Here is a 25,104-nt window from a genome sequence, read left to right as displayed (position 1 = left end):
GACCCGGCTATGAAGGTAGTATGATAGACTGTGAATGACAAGCGGTGGTTTAATGAAAATAATAAAACATGTATCTTATGTCAGTGTTACTGGGAAAGTACTCTGAAAACTGATGGTCTAACTTTCTCTCCTTTAAGTGGGGCAGTTTTTCCCATGAATCATTCTAATAGACAACAGAGATGAATCTGGGGCTAGAGCAGAGCCATCTCCTGTGACAGCTGATACAGCATGGAGCAGTTGGGGGAATCCCTTCTGTGACTGACAGCTTTAACAGCAGCTCATTTTCATGTTCTGCCTCTGGGCATCATCTTGAAGAAGAGCTTGAATTACAGTATGGACCTTTGCATAGGGAGCGCCTCAGTGTGTCTGTTCTATTTCCTCACAGACACGTCAAATATTCAAAAGTGCACACACAGAAACACATTTCTTTGTATAGGAACTTTTAGACCTACATTTATCTCCTGAAGACTTACACTGACTTTAGTCATAACCATTACTTGACTAACCCGCTAACACTAACCCTAAACCAAGTAGTTACCCTCAGATTCAGCATCTGATCCCCACAAAGAATGTCATGTCCCCACAATGTGAGATCTTCATCTCCGTAATGTAACACCAGGTACAACACATATGTACTTGCATTTCTATCTTAGTGAGGGCGTGTATTGACATAATGTACTATCTAGACCCTTACCCTACTCTTAACCATCCCAACTAAACGCCTAACCTTAATCCTTACCCTAACCATAATCTAAACCTAGATATAACCTTAAATCCAACACCAAGTCATTCATACACCCTTAGAGGAGTATTCACTTTGCCAATATGTCCTCACTTGGATGCAATTACTCTATGTTCAAAACAGTCCTCACAAAGATAGGAATAGGAGTGCACATACACACACACACACGCACACACACAAACAAACACACAACACACACAGTCTGTATATCATCAGTCATCTGCCAGTCAATACCCAGGTAAATCAATCAGACAGGAATTCCAATCATCCCTCAGTAACTAATACCAGCAACAGCACTGAGCCCTGATGACCCAGACCAGATTAGAAACCGGAGGCTTTAATGGTGACGGTTGATGGGCTGGTAAAAGCCAAAAAAAAAAAAAAAGTTTTCTTCTTTATGAGAAGTGAGATTTAAAGAGCAGAGGAGACACTATATATTTTTCTTGCTGTAAACGAATCCCATAAAAACACTGAAAGGAAAAATTTGTTACTCTCGCTTGCTTTCTGACTTCATCACTCTGTACTACTGGGAGTCCAGTGATTCTTACCGAAGATGGAAGCCTTGAAAAATGGCTCACAAAGATAAAGTTCCATTTAAAAAAAAGTCATAATAATTTTCTAAAGACCATGGGCACTCTATGGGTTTTCAGTAAATTTTACCCCAACAGTAAATAGCCATGATTGGGATTAGTTTTAGTGGCAGATTTATAGACATTTGCTACCTAATGAACATTTACAGCAGCAGGTCAATTTATGTGGGATCGACAAAGTAACTACAGTGGTCCTGTAGCTCATAATTAAGGACGATATCCAGGGTAACAGTGAAGCTTACTAATGTGTTTTAGATAAATTCTAAACAACAATGGAGGTCTATGTCACAGAGGAGTTAGTTATATTAGCCATTAGCTACACAAATGATTTGTTAGTACAACAGACCATTTCGATGTTGGGTTTGGGCTTTTTATGTCAAAAATAAAAAATATTAAAAATATTTTTTGTCTATAAGTTAATAAACACTTTTAATACTTCAATAATATAAATTTTATTATAATTTGTTTTCTTGCTCTTGCCACCCTGGTCCTCCGTTTTTCATGTCAGTACAGTTAGTGCTGCATCCCACTCTAACCATTTAGATATAGGCACACTCACATGCACAGAAACAAGTGCCCAGTGCACCCCTTACATACCTTCACATACATGTGCATATCCAGAGAACTACAAACCTGTGAGTGTTTGTATATGCATGAACGAACACACACACACACACACACACACACACATTCAGATTATCTGACTACACAAGCATAATACTCAATGACCTAATCCATAATTTACACCTCCCTGCCAGGCCACTCTCTGCACTGGCGCCAGCCAGGAACACCAGCTACTGGAGCAGTAGACAAGTAGGAACACTGTGTCCCTCTGCAATTGACACTTTACATTTCTGTGCGCACACAAACACACACACTCACACACAATTAATATTTAAAATCATTGTGGGGACTTTACACTTATTTGCATTCATTTCCTGGAGATGATCCTAAAGTTAATATTACCACCACTTGCCTACCCCTTATCCCTTAGCCTAACCCTAACATGTAGGAACACACTGTCCCTCTGCAATGGACACTTTAAACAGCTGCACATACACCATCCCAACGACCCAACCGTACAAGTGGTCACTCTAAGATTCAGTCATTTATAAGATGAGAACCAGGGTGTTGTCCCCACCAGGAAGGTTGAACTCTCACAATATGAGTGAAACCAGTTACAAAGTTGATAATGTAATGGTAATATAATTATAATGACTAGTGGTCATTCCAAACTTATAGACTGTCCTAGAGCCACAAAAATGTGATAGTAAACTTTTCACAGAAAACACAGAAAACCCTGTGCTAAACAATTATACATCCTACTTTGCATACACCCACACAGAGCTTACCTGACATTTGCCAGGTGTCAAGTCAAATACTATGTTGTCTGATTGATTCTATCCAGCGGTGTGTGAACATCACATACACACCAGCACAATATACACATGAATTAAAATAAATTGGTGCCTAAAATGAACTAGGTTTCATATTTTGCTCAAACACTAATTCAAGAAAAAAAAAAATCAATACCTTTTCTGTGTGTTTTGTAAAGCAGTCAAATCAGAGTCACTAAATACAACCAGCTTCACCATATTAGTAGATGGGATCAACAAGTGCAATGAAGCTGAAAACAGGGAGAGATGTTAGTGTTCAATGATGTACATGTACATGTATGTGTGAGCTCTGTCCTGGACATTTCACTGAATATGTTTGGTTGATGGGGATTTTAGAGAAACTGGCATGGTACTTTTACTCACACATATACTTTAACCCTGGCAAACAGGGGGTTCATACAGATAAACTCAAACTCTCTGCCCTTCTCATCCATTAAACACTGGTTTTCTGAGAGACAAACACGTATCACAGTCCTCCCATTTAAAATGTCATTACTCCTGCCTACACTTTGTCTGGAGGACCAAACAAAGTGCAATAATCCCTATACCATTTAATCATTTAACAGTCTCTAATTTACATGATTAAAATGGTGCTGACTTTTAACTACAGGAACTAACACAAACGGCCCATTCATTCCTAACTCAGCTATCTGTCTTTCTCTGCTTCCTTCATCCTGTCATTTTTGGTCAGCCCATTAGCTCTGCTAATCCTGCATAATCACAATGTGGAATGCAGCTAACTGAAAGGTATTCTGGGCCAGAGTTGTTCCTGTCTCTTGAATGAACTAATGATAATGAACTCATCAAATTCATGAAGATAGAAATGTTTTAGGGATGGCTGCTACTGTTATACAACACCTGTTGTGATAATACCAGTGACAATAATGATGTAAAAACAATATGGTCATGCACGCACATATCACTATATGTTAAACCAAGGACAGCGTCTAAGAAAACAGATTCTGATTCAAACTCAAATGTAAAAAATGGTGACAGAACACTTCAAGATAAAAACAAAAACAAACAAAAACAAAACAAATTTTGCACTGTTTTCTGAAATACACGCAAACTTGAAACCTTCCGCGTATAATGTTTTCACACAGCTGCCTGAAGTAAGAAAATATTTTTTAAACAAATAACTGGGAGAAATTGTTTCAGTTTATTTCTAACAGAAGATGAGAGACAGGCACTCAAAAGGAGGTGTTAACTTTAGTAATTGTTTGTCTTCATAGCAGATACAAGTCAAAATACAACAAAGAACACTTACGCACTTGCAATAACCAAATGAATCATCCACATATCATATAAACCAGATATATCTGATATCCATCGCTCACTAGAACCCACAGCATTAAGCAGAACTAAAGGGACCCTTTCAGAAAAAAGAAAAACAACATAGGTTTGAAAGAGCAGCATCATCACTGATCAAAGGATCAGACTTTTTGTCCCTGACTCCAACATAATAGGAGACATGGCAGATTGCTCGTCTGATTCCAGACCAGTGATTAAAGGACAATGAGCACAGTAAACAAGGGGAGCAGGCAATGTGGAAATGATGTCCTATCAAAGGCAGTGGTTTTCAAGATTTTCATTAGAGGAGAACACTGTAAATTTTTATTTGAATATTTTTTTGGTTTGAAAAATGACTACAGCCTTCATTCTCAATAAAGTATCAAAATAAAAATTCTTGAAAGCCACCTTTCGTATCTACAGAGCACAACTCTTTCCTACTCCTAAAGTAGACTACAGTATTACTTTGAACTTAGACAACACTTCTGAAATGAGAGTCATTGTTGATGGTCCCACACTGGGTCTATGAAAACACTGCTATTAATGGTAGAGAGCAGTGAGACATGACATACACTCACCACATCCCTACATGTGAACAGGGCTTGCAGTGAGCCCCCCTGCCCCCCTCATTGTTTTAGATGGCGGCCCCCGCACCGAATGGAGAAAAGTTGAGATGTCCCCTCTGGAAGATAAAGGAGTGAGTGAGAGTAAAAGCCAATCTCATTTGAATCAACGTGAGAGAGAGAAAGAGGGAGTCATTTGGAGAATTTCAAGTCTAATAGTTCACATAGTTTTGGAACATTAGACTATAACACCAGCAGCTGGAAAAGGTACATTTCGTCAACCTAAGGACTGTAAAGTGGGTACACAGCATGTCTTCACAGCTCTAGTGACAGTGTCTTATGAATGATGTGTCCTGAGCTGTTCTAAAAATGGGACAGCTTGTAGTTGGCTCATTCTTGCACTTCATGCACCACTGCCAGTGGCACTCACACATTGACTGACAATGCATTGTGCGATGAATTTAAATCGCTTTCCATGCAGTGAACAAGCTAAATCCTGGAAAAGAATTATGCAGTTACACATAAACAATCAAAGAGTGCAATTATGGAATTGCTTTACTTTTTAGGTCACCTGCTTTATTGTGAAATGGCTTTTATACGACACCAATGCAGGAATCAAACAACTGTGCAATAAAAATTACAGCGGCAACATCTATAGATAGGTTGTTGTTAGTACAACAGATGTCCAAAATAAACATAAACACTTTTCTGCGATCCCTCATTTCTGTATTAATATGTTATGAACATGTATATTTTATTATTACATATGTCAGGGAATGAAAATCAAGTTGTAACAATTTAACTCCAATGGGATTTGATTATTAAAATCAGGAATTATAAGAAATTAAATTACTTACCATGCTGTAAGCCCAGTACAATTGTCTATACCAAGGTAATTCTTCAGGCCTTGTACATGACTTAGTGGCCAGACAAAAAGGATAAGGGAGCTAATACTGTCTGAATATTTTAGAATAATCACAGGGCAAAGTTGTTTTTTTCAGTTTAATGCCTGATTACTAAGATAAAAGAAAGCACAGATGAGAAGGGAATTTGACTCTGGTCTTAGTGGCTAAAAGATAAATCCTATTCAGTGTCAATTTTCACCTGAGATGAGGGCACAGCACATCATCATGAGCTTACTATCTCAGAGTTGTGAGTGGCTCTCCCAGCGGATGTCTTGCACACTGCATCAATTGTGAGTGTAATCAAGCTGTTAAGACCCTTTATCTTTGAAATTATTAGGCCTTTTTATATGTGTTTACCAGTTTCTGCTACGTCTTTTAGCCAAGATGGCTTCCACTGTCATATATTCCATGTAATAATAAGGCTGTGTGTGTCTATGCGTGTGTTTGTGTTCCTGCATCACAGCATGTGTGTAAGGTTGTGTGCATGCATTTGGGGTATGAAATTAAATCCTGTAAGCATACACCTGTCTATAGAGGCAGAGAAAGCTCACATATTATGACTGATACATGTTGCTCAAAGGAGGCCACTTTCTGGTCCACGCAAAATGTCAACAAACCAGCAACAAAATACAGGCCGGAAATGGTTGTGCTATAATTGTGTCTGTGGTTGCGTGTCTATGTAAATGCCAAAAACAAATAGTACCTTTTGTTATCGGTGTCAAACATCACACAATTACACTGGTATACTCAATTGAAATTGTAACTGATAATATTACACATACATAATTTATATACGTGCAGTTGGTTTGTGTTTGTGCTATTTAATGTGTTATTTTGTGTATTTACCTGATTATGATGGCTGTCCATGTGTCTGTGCAGAGAGGTGGAACTGGAGGAGTTTGACTTGCTGTGACTCTCATCCTCCAGCGACCCTGAACACACAATATCAAAAGCACGTTACAAAGCACAAACATTTCACTGGAAATCCTCCCACACACAGAGAGGTACAGGCTTAAGGACTCTTTTCGAAACACAGGTATATTGCAGAGGGCTTGAAACAACCTTTTTCTCATGCGGAGGAACATTTTTTGAAAAATAGTTGTCACTCCTACAAAGCATTTAAAGAATATTGTATTTAACCTTTTGGCCTCAGATTAAAATTTTATCCTTTCCTTATTTTTCAGGTGACTTGAATTTAAATTATTAATTTAGCTGAATAAATGTGATTTGATGTTACTCAACTTTTTGTCTGATTTTGTTTAGGTATTTTTGCAGCAATGGACAAGAGCTGCTGCTGTAACATGCAGGAACTTCTGTGAATAATTCGTTTCTTTTTGACTTTTTGATTATGCAACTTGAGATGACCACAAACACTCAATTCATTTGTCTATTGTACAAGGTTATCACAAATTTGTTTTTGCGTGTGATATTTCCATGTTTTGTTTTAGGTTGCACTAATCTGTTAATAGGGCCTCTGATCTTTGTAAAGGCATTGAAAATGTACTAAGCTTGGACTAGATATTTCTTTTGCACCTATACATGTGTGCATTCTTCAATAGCTTATTCAGTGTTTGAGATGCTTAGTTTTCAAATAGCTTTGGGTCATGTTTGTATGGTTTTTATCTGTGATTTTAATTCAAAATGTGAAAATACAATAGGCAGTCTGTTACCGTTGGATATCTGGTTGCCATTCTCTACAGGGGCAGGGCTTGAGGAGTGAGGAGAGTGGTTGTTAGCGTTCCTATCCTGGAGCTGAAGGGACGGTGAGGTTGGGGCAGAGCCACATTCTTCTCTTCCTGGCAGGTTAATATTAGAATTGAATCCTGGAAAGAACATTGAACACACCACATGTCAGTGCATGTTATATACAGTACAAATTATTATAGACTATAATATAGATTAGATTATAGACTAACTATTCCATAATATTAAGATACGCATAAAATCAAAATACTGTCATTTTGCTATTTTAGAATTGGGTTAATTTGAGGTTATCGTTATCTTTTCTCCAATTCTGTCTTGTACTTTACCACTTAAAAGTATTAATTCAACTCTGTCTGGTTGAAAGGTAACTCCACATGACCTTATTTTGGCTCTGCTACTCATATGCTCTCACACACTGAATGAGAGCCTATAGCAAGTTATAAGTATGTGAGTGTGAATGGGAATTTGTCTGCTGCTGTTCCACACTAAGAATGTGTGTCTCCTGCCCCCTCCATGGTCACCAGATGCCTAAATATAAAATTCTACTAAAGGTCACATAAGGTAGGCATGTGTTTGAGCGTGACAAAAGGCCAGGTAGAGCAAGACAGTGAGTCCATGTGCAGGTTGCATACATGTGAAGGGATGAGTCACAGTGAGCATTAAGATGTGTGCAATGAAGATTTTGGGATCTTTGTATGTTGCAGCTGTGACATGAGCTGCCGTATGACAGTCATTCCCTGAAACCTGCCACGACCACCTGTCCTCTTCCCCTGGCATTCCTGTGGTTTTCTCACTCCCTCAGGATGTAGAAGGGGAAGAGGAGCAGGAAAAGGCAGCTGCTCTTCACATACAGTAGATGTCTGGAATAGCAACTGTAACCCTGGCCACTCCCACAGCGTCAGATATCACACTTAGTTATTTAACAGCCGGGAGGAAGTAGGCCATCCAGTTAAGCCCATCGGCATCCCTCTTGTGCTCTGATCTAAGCAAACCGCCTTGCTTTCCCTGCTCAAAATAACAGCAAAGTTGTGACCCCCAGTGCCAGGTTTCCCTGTCACATACACTGTTTCCATGATGCAAGCGCTTTTCCTGTCCAGGTCCAGATGCTGATGAAGAGTCAAACGTAAGACGTCACAAGGGATGTGCGTCATCATGCGTACTTGTTCTCATACCATCTCTTATATGGAGTTCAGCTTCATTATCCTTATTTACAATTATAGAAGTATGACACAACTGTCTAATACAAATGGCACAGCTCCACAGTAATATGAGCATCTCGTAAGATGACTGATTATTGACAACAGTCAACAGCTAATACTTTCACTTGGTCGCAATTTTTCAAACTCATCTCTGACAGAACAGTCCAGCATGTTGTGTATGCTGGTAATGTGCAGTCACACTGTGTTCAGCAGAAGATGAGTGAGCTGTTAAATATTTTATACCCATCCTCATCATTCTACTGCTCATGTATTATTAACCCAGCCACAACTAATACACGTCGAGGAAACAGAGACCCAGATGAACAACAGCTTCTGCCTTCTCTGTTATTCCTGTACTTTCTTAAGATGTATTAAAGCAGAATTCACTTTCATAAGAGCCCCATAAATAATCTCTGTGGATTTCAAACCTCTGACCAGAGCACCCATTATGACCCATTTCACTGACTACGTGTGACAAATATATTTGTCCTCTTTTTGCAAAGGTCAACCTTTGCATCAGTGTGACATAATCTGTATGTGCTTTGCACGTTGAGCACTGAGCTATAACACACCAACATGCCAAGATCACACTTACATGGTAGTGTTATGCTAAGATGGCTGCCCTATCTAGCTCATTAGCTAACATGTTTGAAAGCAGGTGCAGCTGCCAAAGGGCACTACACCAGAGACTGTAACAAATGGGCTGCCTCAAGTGGGCCAAAACAGGTGACTGGCTACAACATCTAAATTGATGAAAAGAGTTTCTAAATGTAGAGGAGACTGTTGAGTGCTGTTACCTCTCAAATCCCTACAACTCAAACACAAAACACACAGGCCCACATACAATACCTAGCATAGTACTACTCTACTCCTGTTGTACAGGAGGTAATCAAGACTCTTCTGGGTACTGAGTATCCAATACATTATCTGGCACAGAGCAGGCTGAGACTTCATAAAATTATCACAGTAGATAGAACACAGAAGGAACAAACTGTATGAATTCTTGCGTACGCACATCCAGGTAGGTTGAATTGGTCACTGTATGAAAAATAACACCAAAGCAAATGGTGATTCCCAACACCCCACACACACACATTAATGTGGTTTGGCCAAGTCTGTTCAAAGTTAACCCTGTAAGTGGACCATCCAAAATGTGTCAATCTTCTCTCTGCTACTGTTTTAGATGTATATAACTGTGTGTGTGTGTGTGTGTGTGTGTGTGTGTGTGTGTGTGTGTGATAATTAGACCTCCATCTTTCATCTTGCGACCAGATGTGGACTTCCTCATAAGGCTGCGTCCAGTGCTGAACAGAGTGTTGAGTTCATCCAGGGGGCTGGTCAAGGGTCTGCCATTGGCTGGGTTGAACAGCAGGGGAGAGGAGGAGCATGAGTGTGCTCTACGAGGCTCAGGACGCGACATCTTCACTGGAGAGTACGGAGGTGGCTTCCCCACTGGCTCACCACCTGACCTTTGTGACAACGTTTTGGCAGAGTCTGGGCCACCTGTGACAGATGCTGCTCGCGTCAGAGCCAGGAAGCTGGCCTCAGGTGGGAAGGTGAAGTGTGAAGGAGGTCTATAAGGAGGGGGGGGGGCACTTGGAGGAGGAGGTGGAGGGGTGAGTGGAGGTGTGGACTTCTTCTCTGGCATGAGGACAGTGAGACTAGGGGAGGAGTCAGCCCTTTGGCGGGCATACTGTGGGGACAGGGGGCTGTCTGGGGCAGTGGCATAGTTCAGGTTTGTCTCAAATACTGGAAGCTTTTTTACCTCTAGAGGGGTCAGCGGTGACTCATCTGAAGCAGGAGAGCAGGTGACAGGGGAGGGGGGAAACACTAGGAGAGGTGGACGGTGGGGGAGCAAGTTGGGGAATGGAGCAGGGATGTCACAGCTGCCCTCTTTTCCATGCTGAGTTTTGGGAGTGCTACTGTTGGACATGCTCTGCGAGTGAGAAATGTCCGTAGCAGCAGCCACCCCTGCTGCCATTCGTTTGTTATCCCCGCTCTTAGGAGGAGATGACCCTAGTCCCACCAGGCCCAAGCCTAGAGCATCTAGTTTTGCTGCCTTGTTAACCATAGCAGGAGGTCCAGGATCTTCAGAAGGGAAGTACTTCATCTCCTCATAGACAGCTTCAGAGTCAGCCTGCTCTGGGCTATCAGGGGGCTCTTGGAGACTCCGAGCCCTTGGCTGGGAGCCCAACATCTCTATGTACACATCCTCATCATCATGGCTCTGGTACAGGCTCAGTGCTAACCCTTGAGGAGCATCTATGGAGGCAGCTTTCTGCATCAAACCACCAAATCCTCCAGCACGGGACAGCAAGGCTAGCTTTACATCAGTGGGCCTCAGCTGGTGGAGATGGGGTGCTACAGCATTGATCTCCTCATACGAGCCTGTCAGCTTAGTGTTGGGACTGCGCTTAGGTTTCGGGGGTGGCACCTTCCTCATCGTTGTGTAGTCATCACTGTGGGGGCGGGGCTTGGACAAGGCTGAGGAAATTATTGTTAAAAAAGCCATTAAATAAAGAGAATTAGGCAATAGCATTAAGGCACAAAACCCCCATCTGTTATATCGTTAAAACAAGAGTGTAGGTGACGTACCTGCAGGGTCTGTAGGGGACAGCTGGGATTTAGGGGGGCTTCCCGCTGGTGAACCGCAGCCCTCTGGAGTGGGACTCTCTTTGGCAGCCATCATTAACCCTGCACTAACTGCTTCATAAGATGCACTCAGGCGGGTGTTGGGGTCCCTCTTTGGTTTGGGAGGAGGTTGCTTCCGAGGAGAGGAAAGACCTCCCCCACCTGCCCTGTCCTCGTTGGTATAAGCTACCTGCTGCAGGGATGGTTTGATGGGTGGACTGGCAGAGGAATGGACTATGTTCTCCATGACGAGAGGGATGGGTACTGAGCTAGACCGAAAGTGGCGAATAACTCGACTTCCCCCACTGACAGGGGTCTCATAGACTTTCCCACTTTTCTCCACAATCCTACAAAGATAAGGGATAACAAAGTATAAGGAATACCAAAATTTAAGTTTAAATTAAACTTTTAGATTTTGTTATGTTTGATCATTTATATTATTACCACCATTTGTGCATTAATGTTTTTCACAAATGAAGCATAATAGCTTTAGCCTCAGGTACAACTTTTTTCCCTTATATATGGACCCTTCTTAAGTTAATTACATAATTTACATCTCCAGTATACTCACACTCATTGTATGCCTGCTTCAATGGTCATTCCACAAATATGAGCTAAGGAGGCCAATTGAAGGATAAAGAGCAAAGAGATTATACTTTAAATCTAATCTCCCTGCAGTAATTTGATAACATCCAATTTGATATTTCCTTTGCTAATCTGGGTGAGCCATCTGTTGGATCAGGCAGGGGGTGGGCAGGCATGTGTGTAGGATATGGGGGAAGGTATTTTAAAAACCTGGAGAGGGTTTGGGTGAATGTGTTTAATGTGTGTTAAGTGTGCAAAAGTGTGTATATGCCTATTAAGTCCCTTCTACAAAACAGCAACTGTAACTCTTGTCCCAGTCTGAATACTGACACTCCTCCTCCTGTCAGAGGCCACCCTGTGATCCTCTTTCCTGTCCCAGCAGCAGATGTTACATGCACATGGATACAGAAATCATGTGTGTGTTAGGTTCCTTTTCATTTCTTGAGTATATTGCTTTAGTCTAATGTTAATACTCAAATGTTACTATAATATATATATATATATAGTGTATATTTGCAGGCTGAAATGCATAAGTCACACATCAGGTATCACTGTAAAATGATGCCATCATTATTAAAAAAGTAGAAAAGTAATTTTTCAAAATAAAGGTCCTTCATTTAGTGCCCGCTCCTAAGTGCATCTTCTTTTTGTACCTCTTCTTTTGCTGCCCTTCAGGGTTATTTGATTTTCTCCAGGTTTGAAATTTTAAATTAGAATGAGGGGAGGCCAAAATAGGGATAGTGTTCCATAGGTGCAACACAATGCCAAAACAATCTGATAAGGCAGCTCATTATCTGACTATCCATCATGAAACATATGATTAAAACTCTATAGGGCTCCAATGACATAATTAATCACCAAACACGTGCACATGCACACACACGTGAATAAAGACTCACATACACACACAAACACACACATAATTGTGGGGACTTTATATTGACTTACATTAACTTCCTCAACCATAACCATAACTATAACCACTACTTTTACTCTAACCTTAAACTCACCATTCTATTAAACCAAGTCTTTACCTAAAAATTCATTGATTCACATTATGGGGAGAAATGCCAAGTCCCCACAGTGTGAGTGTGTAATCAGGTTTTTGTCCCCACAGTATGAGGACCACCAGGCATACACACACACCACACACACATATCTATAAAGGCAAATGATTCCTTCATACTCATATATCCTGTGACAGTAACTGCAGATTGTTATTTTCTAGGCCAAATAATGCTACAGTCACTATGAGGCTATCACATTTAGCATTATGAACTATATTGTAGTGAGCAATAAAAGCCCTATTCTATAGAGGCCACAGTCTTGATTGGCTGCATTAGTATGGCATGGTGAAAGTTCATCATCCAAATAACAATTGAACTTTTTGATCAAATGGATATTTGGCAACAATGTGGTCAAAATAGTATTAGAAATATAAAGTGACAAATGGAGAAAAAAAATCCAAATTTCTTGATCATTCACACCATGCGTCTTTTCCGGCGAGCCTGAATGAGGCATGTGAGTTGTGAAGATGTTTAGTAATTTACCTCCTGACAGGCTGATCCTCCTCCTTGCCCACTGGCTCAGGCCTCTCTCCAAGGGGTGGGCTGTTGCCAAGGGTGTTGAGAAGGCTGTTACCATGGCAGCGCAAGCGGTCACTTTCTCGTGCAATGTCAGATGCGTTTTGGATGACCAACTGGTCATAGGTTCGCAGTCCCATGTCCTCTGCCCCCTGCAGAAAACGCTGTACATTGCACTCCTCCTTCTGCTGTAAGGATAGCATTCGATGAATCCGCTGTCTGGCCAGCCAGCCACGCACCACTGACACATGGGGAGGAGATGAAGATCGATACATTGAAGGTATCAGATTCATACAGACAGACTCTAAAAGAACATCTTGGTTGTTGGTTATTGTCATTTTGGATATTACCTTTCTGACAGGTGATGATCTTTTTATGAAGCTGGTAGCAGCGGTCGTTGAGCTGTTCTGCCTGCCAGTACCTCAGAAACACTTTACTGCTACCCATCTACACATCCAATAAAACAAGTCTGATTAAAAATGATATTATATGCAAAGCTACACTGCCATCTTAATCAGCCTCTCAGAGTAGCCAGCAGACCTTATGAGGCTGTTCTCTGTTGAAAATCTCACATGTGTGTGATATCTCAGTTGAAAGTTGGGAGAGCAGTGATGTGTGACAAAAGGTGGGTGTGGAGCGTGGGCAGGGTGGAGGTTTGCATGTTGACCCAATATTCACATCCTGAACTTAGGGGGCATTTGGGGGGTGACAGAGGTCACTCTATACCAGCTGCACAGAACTGTGGGGTGACATACAGACAGATACTATTCATTCCAACACACACTAATTGTTAAGTGGTGTGTGTGTGTGTGTGTGTGTGTGTGGAACACAGGCCATTGTTTTGTGTGAGGCAGGAGCTAAAGTGACCTGTAAGGTCACAGATTCAGACACAACAGCAGTCTGGCAGACAGGACAGAGAAGGTGGTGGAGGGGTCCGTGCTGCTGTGTGCATGAATGTGTGTGTGAGAAGAATTGTGATGAGGTGGGACAGCTGGAACGAGTTGCCAAAGATTCCATGGGATCTTTCAAATAGAGGGTCAGGGATTAAGTCATTTGGCAAATGTTTTGTTATTGATGGAGGCAGAAAAAGACACAGGACATGGACGCACACACCTGCCATCCTTGTAGTTTGGACTGCTGCAGTACTGAGCGACATCGTTCCTCTTGTGACAATTTCTTCTTGTCTCCCAAAGTTGGGACCGCAAGGTCTTTATATCTGAAACACATAAGAAAAACAGAAAACATCAGAACTGCGGAGACAAAGCTAAAAATTAGATAGACAAGTTAACATTACATGGCCTCTTTTCAGAAACAGTGGGTTCAAAGGTCAGTGGGGGTCATACAGCAGACCAGCCAAACAGCATCTGTTCCTTTTGGTGTTGCCCTGGGCAACCGTTGCTATGAATGGTAAACTAGATGGAGACAGTGATTTGTTTTGCTTGGGACTGTGGGGGAGAGAGTATAAGGGCAATCTAATGGTAGAGAATTTACAGACAGAAAATATACAGCTATTTATATGTATGTAACTCTAGATGTTTTTATATAACGTGTGAATTCTGAATATGTGGATATAAAGAGATGAGCTGGTTTATGAAGAGCAACCTGCCTAACTGAAAATAGTCAACCTTTCGTGAAACAAAAAAAAAAAGAACAACAGCAACAAAAAAATCAAGAATCAATATTACAACTTCTTCTACAGTGAACCCTGATGTGGGAATGCTATAAATATCTACGCTGTTCATAACTACTTGCGATGGACAACTGGTTGAAAAAAAATCTTCCTCACTGCCTACAGAGCCCACATGGGATACACTTCACTAATAATTATATATTTTTATGAGAAATGGCAACAATAACAATGTTTTTTTCACATCAGATGTTTTTATTTGTCATAGTAGGAAATTCAAAGGTCTCACTATTTATGACACACACATCACTCAGTAGGCCATGACAGTGTGACAGCGTGAACAACAGCAGAGGCCTAAAACTGAAATGGTAAATGGAATTCAATCATCATTGATTTTATTATTTATACCTGTGCTTTTCCTTATGTCAAAATTTCTTTTGTGAAGAAGGCTTTTTCTGATAGGCTGGCTGTGGCTCAGGATTGTACACTAATCACAGGGGTTATTCCTCTTCACATGCTGAAGTGTCCTTGAGCAAGATACTGGACCCTAAATTGTTCGTGATGGTCAGATTAACACATTACATGGTAGTTCACTGCAAACAGTGTGTGTTATAAAATGGGTGAGAAGAAAGTTGTAAAGTACCTTGGATCAAACACTACAAATCCAGTCATTTACAAATTACACTGCAATATAACAAATTACTGTAAACGTATTTTATTATATACATTTTGATTTAATTTTATAGAAAATCAAAAGTTTTCCATAATTAGAAATCCTGCTACTTTGATAAAATAGAAATGTAATAATAACCAAAATCAATATCAGCTTTCACCTTTAGTTGTTATTTTATGTCTCTTATTTCTTATTTTTAAGACCAACAGAGTCTCATGTGTCTCTCTAAGAGCTGAAAAGAAATAAAACTTTATATAAAAAAAAATTACAATTACAATTACATTACAAATATAAAAGCCATGTGTGTGGCCTTAGTATCAGTAACTTTTTCAGTCCTGTCTTTGGTTTTAACACACCACACTATAACTACAACCCCTCTCGTACTATTAGAAAAAAGCGAGATGATGATGTCACATAGCTGATGAGGAAAACATAACAACCATAAAACACTTGTGTTGTCAATCGCCAGTATGTGAGAGCATGTGAATGTGCGATGTGTTTGATTTGCACGAGTGGGGTCTGTCTGAACTCTCCCTAACCCTCTCTCTGTATGGTAATTCCAGTCCTGCAGACAGCACACACTGTCCCCCTGGGCCTATAAAACACACTGAACTCTGTAAACCCATGACCTCCACTATGAGGATATGAAAACCATCGATGGTCTCAGCTTTTACAAGACCCGTGGGGGCTTCATTTGGAGTCAGAGAAGTAAAATAACTCATTTGATAAGAGTTTAAATGGAGGGCTTCATGCTGCTAAAAGAGTTCTCTGTGACCCAAGGGCTATGAGTGAAAACTGTTACTGAGTGTCACTAAGGTGGTAAAGGTGAGGTAGACTGCAACTGAAATTAAGACCTGCTCCAATCCATCAGACACACCTTCACTATCTGCATCCTTAAAACCTATTGACTTATTTTAGCCATGACTATTTACTGCAGTGATTACACAGAAATGATGAGTATTGTCCTGTTATTAACTCAATAGCTTACAAAACTGTGTATTTACATAGAGCTGGCCATTAGAAGAAATATAACCTATAGGGCTATATGCTTGTGAACTATATTTGTGACATATTCAATCAATACAGATGCCTCTTTCTCATCCACATGTTGAACTGAGGAAAGCAACCCACATGGAGGGCTGGGATAAAAAAAAAGAAGCACAAGGTGCATGTGGTAGTATTTGACCTTACACACTGGAACAAAATAAACCTGGTTGCACAACACATAGTGTATCATAAAAGACAAATAACAGCAATGGTAAATGAAATTTCCTCATAAATCACTGTGGTTACCAGGACACTAATGTAATTCGTTGCAAGCGGTCACTATGACTTAATGAAGTGGCCTGTATGGTTCCAGTGTGCAAGTGTGTATTTTTGTGTACACAATGGTGTGTTTGTGTTCACAAGAACATAGCAACCTCACGATTAATGGCTGATTTATTGGTCTGTCTTTTTTGCTTAGTCAAGGCCCAGGGCCTGTTTTGGAGGGACAAGAAGGAAAGGCAAAAAAGGGATGCATACAGTGAGTGTGAGTGCATATTTGAGAAACACTCAGAGAAAATAAAGTTTAGATGACTTAAATGAAGACAGAAAATATGGTTCGGGGATGAGGAAGAAAGCAAAAGGAGGAACATGAGAGAAAATGGCAGTTCATAGGAGAGAGCTTGTAAGGATAGAAATGAGTTAGAATGAAAAAGAGCTCTGTGAGGACAGCAGTGTTGTCCACCCCCGCTCTGCAGCAGCTCCCTCCTTGGCCAAGGCTGTGTTCATTCATTGGCTCTGTCTGTGTTGAAGCGGTGGTGGAGAGAGAGATATGAATGGCTGGGCTGACTGGTGTCACTGTGAGTGACAACCACTTAAATTAAGCATGGCCTTAATGTATAAACAACAGAACAGAGACAAAAGCACGCACAAAAGGTCCATTTGTACGAACACAAGACAAAACAAACACACTTAGAGAATCCACAGAAGCCAGTGCTGGACAGCAATAGATTAGTGATTAAAGCAGTGTTACCTTTATTACCTTTTCAGTAAGGAATAGGATATTTGTTTAAAAATCATTACCGAATCCAGTAACATTGACTTGTGTCAAGTTTGTTGTCTATTTTACCAGGTGGTATATGACCATGTTGAGTGTCAAAGGAATACTTCTTTGACTCTTACTGAATGACTTTTTCAACGAGCAATGTGTAAAAGGAACAGTTCTTATATTGTATTAGCCTTGTGTTGTTCATCCTAATTCTCTTAAATTTTATTTATGTCGAATGAATTCATCCAGTCTGTCTTAACTGATTAGACCATTATCATCTTTCCACTTTACTAATACTGCCTATATGGAGTTCCAGATCTTTCTGCCAATTCCTGTAGATGCCCTACCAATCAGTCATAGGACTAAGGTTAGGATTAGTGTTAGGGTAAAGGTTGGAGTTAGACATTTCGATTACCGTTATGGTAAGTGGCTACAGAACGCATTATGACACTGAGTAGGCATTATGACCTCACAAGTATAGAAAGACTAATGTGTGTGGTGGGGATGTTTACTCCAAGGTAGTGGAAACTTTTGGGGGGACATCATGAGACCAGCTTTGTGCTCTCTTATTATCTGGTAGGAATGTTCGTGCTAATTCTTTTATCCTCAAAAGGGAGCGAGAGGCCAAAAGATAGAGGCTGAGGATGAGAAAGAGAGAGTGAGAGCAACAGGGAGATAAAGTGAGAGACAGACTTAGAGGTAAATCCTCTCACTATTCCTCAGGTTCTCAGAATCAGAAGAACAGGGAGACATGTTGTGAAGGAGAGTAGGTGAGAGAAAAATGGAGAGGTGGTGTGGCAGAGTAGAGGGAAATGTGCCCAGACTCCAGAAGTGAATTGAATAGGAAGCCAGGAACTGAAGTTAAGAAAAGCAGTGATATGGATTATAATGACTAACACTGAAGTGTGGGACATAGTGACCTTATACACAACTGACTGGTTAATGTGTGTCAGGCTGACATGGGAAATGCGATAGTGACATTCACCAGCTGCAGTGGGCTCCCATCACACTCTAAAAAAGTCATACAAGGTTAAACCATACTTCTAACAATGAAGGTTGCTGTGACTTGTCAATGTTACTGTGTCAGCCTGCATATGAGCATGTGACTCTGTATGCTATATGCCTTCATTTACAGGTGTAGAGAAGGAATGTGCTGTCAAGCGATCAGCTTACTGCGACCTGCTCGCCCTGTAATAAATAAACTGACTGAGATCACGGTGACCTGCTGGAAGTGTAATGTATCTGACTGATGAAGATAAGTGAGTGAAAGGGAACCAGAGAAATTCATAATTCTTAAGACCTTTCCCTTAATGAAGAAGCTGATAGAGCGGAAGAGGCCGTGGGATGAATGAATCAAAATAAAGAGATAAAATAATAACTTCAAAGAATGATGTATGACAGTAGCAGCGCTCTTAATTATGCAACATGGTCTGGCACTGACCTGCTGAGGAAGGCTGGGAATGACAGGCGGACAGGGTATCCATAACGGATCATGCGCACCATCTCAAGCACCCCGATGTACTGCAGCTGGGTAGACACATGGAAGCTGTCAAAACTGTCTGGCTGACCACTGGTGTTGGGACGAACACATTCCACAAAGTGGGGAGTGCAAGCCTGCAGTTTACTGATAACCTCTGACAGTGAGTTCTGAAAAGCAAAAAAAGACAGAAGATACACTTGAAAACATTCACCATTCACTTTACAATCACGGCATTTATTCTTGCTTGGAAGAATTCTGTGCAAGTTCTTTACAGTAAGCACAGTAGAATGAAATGAAGAGTTCATGTTTTTTTTTCTTTAGATGTCATAACTTCATTTGTGAGCCACAGCGACTGCAGTGAGATCACGTTGTGTTTGTGACAAAGTGGTCTGATTTTTGGGGGTGTGTTTCTCCTCAAGAGAAGGAAAAACATAAAGAACTCTTTTTGCTCTTTCTATGGGTGTGTGAGCGTGAGGGAGCTTTTTCTTCAAGTCCTGAATTCACAGATCTTCCATCCAAGGTCACAAAGACACACACATCCACAAACACATAAACAAATCTGTGTTTTTGGCACTTCTCAAACTGACGTCAGTCTGTGTTCTGGATACCCTTAAGGGACACTGCTGAACACCTCACCCCTCGTCTTTGCGCGTCACTACCAGCATTTATGTTGCTGTCCTGCCTCCAAACATGTGTATGCACACACACAAACATGTGCACACAGCACACAGTGGTTGTTGTTCATTGTTCATTCATTCATGTGGAGGGCTTCATGTTTGGCTTGGTACAGCATCATTTTTCAGCCTACTCTCTCCTTCCCTGCCATTCCCCGAGGGATACGTCGACCACAAGCCCACAGCTCTGATTGTGCAACACACTGGCTTCATTCAAACCAAAGGTAGTGTTTCTCTGAGCACATTTCAGCCTCCTTGCGTCATCAGCAGACGCTGAACTGTTCTCCTTTAACGGAAAATTATTGTTGCTTTATGTAGTTATAAAACCTCAGTGAGCTGTCTTGGCTGCATTGTTACAAAAGTTGTGTTTTGTGTATGAGTCAAAATAATGTGGTGTGCAAGGATTTATAGTATACAGTGATTTACTTAGATGAGATCTACATTCACACAAAACTTTAGGTTTCATCATCAAATCTCTGCATGCATTTAAGATCTTATTCACATTCTTGCAGGCATATTAAAAATGTATATATGCACACCTACAGTAATGGAAATTTAGAGTCCTGGCACCCGACCTGCAGTTCTTTAGATTTTGTATAGTTTGAGTAAAAGTCTGTACAGGTAGCATAGAGAAGAGATGCAAACAGAAAGAACCTTGCAACTATCAGATTTGGGCCTTTTCACTACTGTGTGATGGAAATGGTTCTTACCCTAAGCTGGACAGCCACTGTGATGGGCCCACATCGCTCCAGTCGTTGGAGGAAGGAGCTTGAGCCTTTCTTCTTCAATATCTGACGATAGAAAGAGAAAACAGTGAAAAAGCATATTGGAGACCTGTGGAGATATTGGAGATCGTCACATGACTTTCTTATTTACAGTGTTGCAGTACACCAGGACAGTACTGCAATACTCATCTAATATTACCATATAAGTCTGATGGGACAGATTGGAAATATGAAAGGAGTCTTATGTAAGTCTTTGCTTTAGAAGGCTAATGAGTTACAGAGACAAGCAAGCAGGACCCCCAGAAAGTTGCACGTCCAGCAAGACTTCTCAGTGCTTTGTCATGTGCTTCCCAAAACATGAAAGCAGATAAAATGAACAGAAGCTGAATAAAATATATAAAAATAATGTTATGAAGTGTGTCAGTTGTGTTTTTCCATTGTATGTTATGAAAAAAGTGTATGAACACAGGCTTTTCTTGACAATGTGTGTGTGTGTGTTTGTGGATTTTCTAGCACTCTGTAAGGACCTGCAAACAAATGAAATTCCCAGAAGTTTATATATAGTGCAGTGATGGAAAGTATCTCAATTAGATTGTTTTTTCCAAAAATACAGTTTTTCTATTGATCGGTCCAGCAGTCTGTTGCCAGCTGGAAAGAAAAGCTTCTGAGTGATTGTGTCACTTTATGACTGACCTTTGGGTTTCTTTAAGTCTATTTAAGTGTGCTTTTAGCAAATATTTGACTCTTCAAGTCAATTCAAGACTTGATACACAAGTATGTGTCGTTGATGTGTAGCTACAAATACAGTGCAACTGTACACCAAAGTACTGGACTCACTACACTGTAAACCGTTTACTGTACCTTAGTCAGGTCATGGTACCTCCGGGGCTTTTGGGAGACAGAGCTGGCAGTGACATAAGAGGCTGATGGCATTCTGTGGAGCAACAAGGCAGCTTTAGGCCCCCTCAGCCCCATGCAGCTCTGGGCTGCTGGCATCAAAGTACCAGTCTGAGTCAGCTTGGAATGGAAGAGCTGTTGCAGTAACACACTCTCACTGGCTGTCGGGCACAAAACACATACACACAGAGAGGAAGGAAAATAAGAGTGAAAAGAAGCAACAGCATTGGTGGAAATAAGGGGGTGGAAGAGATTAAGGAGAGGTGGGGTGAACAGAAGGAAAGAAGGAAAGAGGGATCAGAGAAGGAGTGAAGGTGGAGAGGACACATAAAGTTAGGCTCCATGTAAACAATCAGTCGGGCAACAAGAGGGGGTGGACCATGCCACTCGACACATGGAGCAGTCCACAACAACAATGAGCTCATTCAGAAAGCTAAACAACACGTGTATGAATGTGGGTGTGTGGCTCTTATTTGAAAGGCTGAGAGAGAGAGAGAGAGAGAGAGAGAGAAAGAGAGAGACAACTGGAATGGACAATGATGACAGGTAGGCATAAGCAAAAAATAAAAACAAATATAGGCAGGACTAATTTAAGAACTTAATTGTACACGTCTCCAAGAGTTACTGTCTTTTTGTTTAAAACAATAACCACCTCCTGAATATGGATATAGATATATATTTTCTGCTGTCCTATTAGCTTTAAGGCTTAAATTGAAGAGGAAATGACATCCATAAGAAGAAACCACATTGTATGTGTGTCAGTGTGTGTTTGTGGATGAAAGGCAGTAACCCATCAACTCAGTCAGACAGCTGGATAACAGCCAAATGTGAGTGAAGGGCTGGCTTTTAGAAGATTAGTCTCATCATGGAAATTATAGCAATTAGGCTGCTGGACGCAAGGCTGGATTGGCAGTGATACAACGACTGCCTGTGTTGCGCTAACCACAACAGCTCACATCTGGCACCTTCTATAGACAATATACACACAGACGGTGCTGTTTGCTGCATATGGAATAAAATGTGCAAATACAAACACAACCACACTTAGACAAAGAGTGGTTTTGTGTAGTGCTAGTTTAGACAAGAGTGAATCTTTGTGTTCAAGTGTGCTCAGACACCACGATGCGGTCATATGTGTGTTATTAATTGGGTACTTACACTTCATTGCAAACAAGAGATTCTGAGGAAAGGAGTCCTTGTTTCGTGTGAGTGAGCCCGTGAGATCATATGAAATCTGATGGAAAAACAAATCATTCATGGACCTATAAATTTAACATCATTTAAAACATAAAACATCAATATACCAATTTAGAGTTACCTTCATCTTTGACAAAGCTCCAATTGGAACTCCTTTAGCTATAAGTTGAGGTTATATGAAACATTTTTATGGAAAATCTCTACATCTTCTACTAAGATTTACTAAGTTGGTTTAGACATTTCCAAAAAGGAATCCATCTTAAAAATGTTTTACAAAGTAGGTAAAAAATTCAAATACTATATTTTAGAAGTGGGTAGCAGGCACTAATTGTGTCCAATTTTCTCATCTCATGCTACTAGTTTAACAGTGTAGAGTATCAGCTTGTATACTTGTGTTTCTGGCATTAGCTGAGATAGTATTCACAGTGAAAATGACAAGAAAATAAATAGTTTTGAAGAAAAAGGAAAAGCACCTGACAAAATTCAGAGCACATCAAGGATTCAGGAGCTTTCAGGAGATGGAGAGAGTTGGGCAAGTGGAGGAAGTTCAAAATTATTTCTGCTAGACTGATGTTTTGTAACATTATTATTTATTGTAATTTCATAATGATTAATGTCGGAAGGGCTGGGTTGATGGTAGTAAAGCAGGGAAAGGAGGGCTGGGCAGAGGAGAGTGGATTGATTTTGAGACTAATTTTACTGCTAGCTCAATGCCCAGATTTGCATATTGTACCTTTAAGTAATATTGGTAGGTTTGATTCATAAACTGTCAGTTATAGCCTCTCCTTTATTGCACTTGAATGTACAATGAATCCCATAAGCAAGAAAGTTGCAGCTGGCTGGATATGGATGCAGAAAAGCTGGTACAGGTAAAAACAAGATGCTTTGCCAGTCATAGCCAGCTAAACATAAATACAGACTGAAAGCAGCTGCAGCTTCAGAGGGAAACACAAGCATTTTGTTCCCATCAACTGTATGACGCGTGGATGACCAAGAAGTTAAATCACACATTTGAAAGGGGTGTGTTTTAGATGCAAAGAGCTAAAGCACTCTGTACTTAATATGCCCTACAGATGGAATGAGACAATGAAAGGCATAAATATCTACACCATTATTTTTATAGTTATGAGAGTTGTAAAACCGAATATGTTTTTATTTGATTTTTTACTCATTCTCTATTTTAATAAACAGTGCCTTAAAGACGAGTACATAAAAGAGATGTTACTTGTAGGCATAACCTAATTTCTATGTTTATTGATAAGATTATTCAAATAAAGATTTATCGTGATAAAGATTTCATGTTATATTGTAAATAAAGTATAGCAACAACCTACAAACTCTAAATAGATATAAATATTTTAATGTAATATAGGCAGACCTGTCCAGCATAGTGGCTGACAGTAAAAGCTGGGCCCTGGTCTTTGGGTGGTGGGTTTCCGTTGCCATCCTTGGTGGTGAGAGAGAGGCCATGAGTCGGATTTGATTCCAGCTGGGCTGACAGCCTCTTGTACAAGGACTGCTCTGCTGGCCGCAGGCTCTGGCTCTCATCATCGAACACACACAGCAGTCCCTGAGGCCTCTGGAGGAGGGACAAAGAAATACTCATATGGCATTTTATCAGTAATGTTTAGAAAGTATAGTTTAATTCTCCTAGCATAAAGTTTCACGTGACATCAAACAGATTCAATTGTTTGATTAATAGAGCTAATATGAACATACCCTCAGCTAGGATAATGTTCTAGTTTGATTTTTATTTTTACACAACATATATTTTAACAACATTTCTGTTGTGTGATAACAAGTGATAAAATTGTCTCAACGCTCAGCATAGGCTTACAATGATGACAGAACAAACAGGACTGATCCAAACCACAAAATGAGCACTACCTGGAAAAAGAAGTCTAGGACGGCTGGCTGGTTTCCAGGGGTTTGAGGGGTCTCCATAGGAATACCCTCCTGCAGACACTCAGCCTGCTCCTGCTGGAATAACACCTCAGAGACGTGCTGCCTCAGCCGCTCATTGGTCATGTTCACACACAGCTGAAATGCACACATCACACACTTAGACACACACGTGAACCTGTAAACACACACTTCAGTGCACATGCTGAAGTTTGTCAGAGATGTGCTGCTTAATGTTTTTAAGGCAAATACATGAATAAACATGAATACAGTTTCAAACATAGCCTGCTCTGGCAACCAATGGTGAAGTCAATGTGGCATAAATGAACCAGCAACTCATAACACACCAGACTTTGAAACAATGAGAACTGAGACACCTCTTGTATGGAGTACACAGCAGTGGACATCTCACTTCTATTCCACTATAATATTAACAAAAAAATCCTGCTTAGACACACAAACTCTTCCTAAGGAAACAGTCAACCAATCAGAGCACAGAGAAGTCGATTAAATGAGTTTGTCTGGTGTGTGTAAGTCTGGAGGGGAGTCTCAAGTGTAACTTGTCACTTTGATGTAATGAGAAAAAACACAGGACATGAAATGAAACAAAGGACTACAGCAGAACGCCTGTTTAAACTTCTCCTGAACCCAAATGTGTCAGAATCTTAGTGCTGTAATCTAGGAATGCACTTGGCACACTTGTACTTC

The 25,104-nt window shown here is 40.6% G+C and overlaps 1 protein-coding gene across 8 annotated transcripts in view; it reads right to left on the bottom strand.

The window, feature by feature from the left end:
• The window catches only part of myo16 (myosin XVI), an 84,650-nt gene that overhangs the window by 3,662 nt on the left and 55,884 nt on the right, over positions 1-25,104 (bottom strand). For 7 of the 8 annotated variants that reach the window (XM_026294616.1, XM_026294615.1, XM_026294613.1 and 4 more), the window contains 13 exons: positions 24,382-24,534; positions 23,873-24,073; positions 22,456-22,531; positions 21,262-21,458; positions 20,386-20,466; positions 18,963-19,168; positions 14,303-14,405; positions 13,540-13,636; positions 13,157-13,430; positions 10,986-11,368; positions 9,639-10,874; positions 7,158-7,310; positions 6,334-6,419 (listed from right to left, as the gene is read on the bottom strand). In XM_026294616.1, the coding sequence (XP_026150401.1) occupies positions 6,334-6,419; positions 7,158-7,310; positions 9,639-10,874; positions 10,986-11,368; positions 13,157-13,430; positions 13,540-13,636; positions 14,303-14,405; positions 18,963-19,168; positions 20,386-20,466; positions 21,262-21,458; positions 22,456-22,531; positions 23,873-24,073; positions 24,382-24,534 (3,246 nt within the window). Of the gene's footprint in view, positions 1-4,597; positions 4,702-6,333; positions 6,420-7,157; positions 7,311-9,638; positions 10,875-10,985; positions 11,369-13,156; positions 13,431-13,539; positions 13,637-14,302; positions 14,406-18,962; positions 19,169-20,385; positions 20,467-21,261; positions 21,459-22,455; positions 22,532-23,872; positions 24,074-24,381; positions 24,535-25,104 lie in introns of all 8 variants that reach the window. The other variant, XR_003294916.1, reaches the window with a different exon arrangement.

Source organism: Mastacembelus armatus, chromosome 21 (assembly GCF_900324485.2).
Source record: "Mastacembelus armatus chromosome 21, fMasArm1.2, whole genome shotgun sequence".
NCBI lineage: Eukaryota > Metazoa > Chordata > Actinopteri > Synbranchiformes > Mastacembelidae > Mastacembelus > Mastacembelus armatus.
Note: the sequence above shows the minus strand (reverse complement) of the source record. Positions and strands in the feature narration are given on the sequence as shown.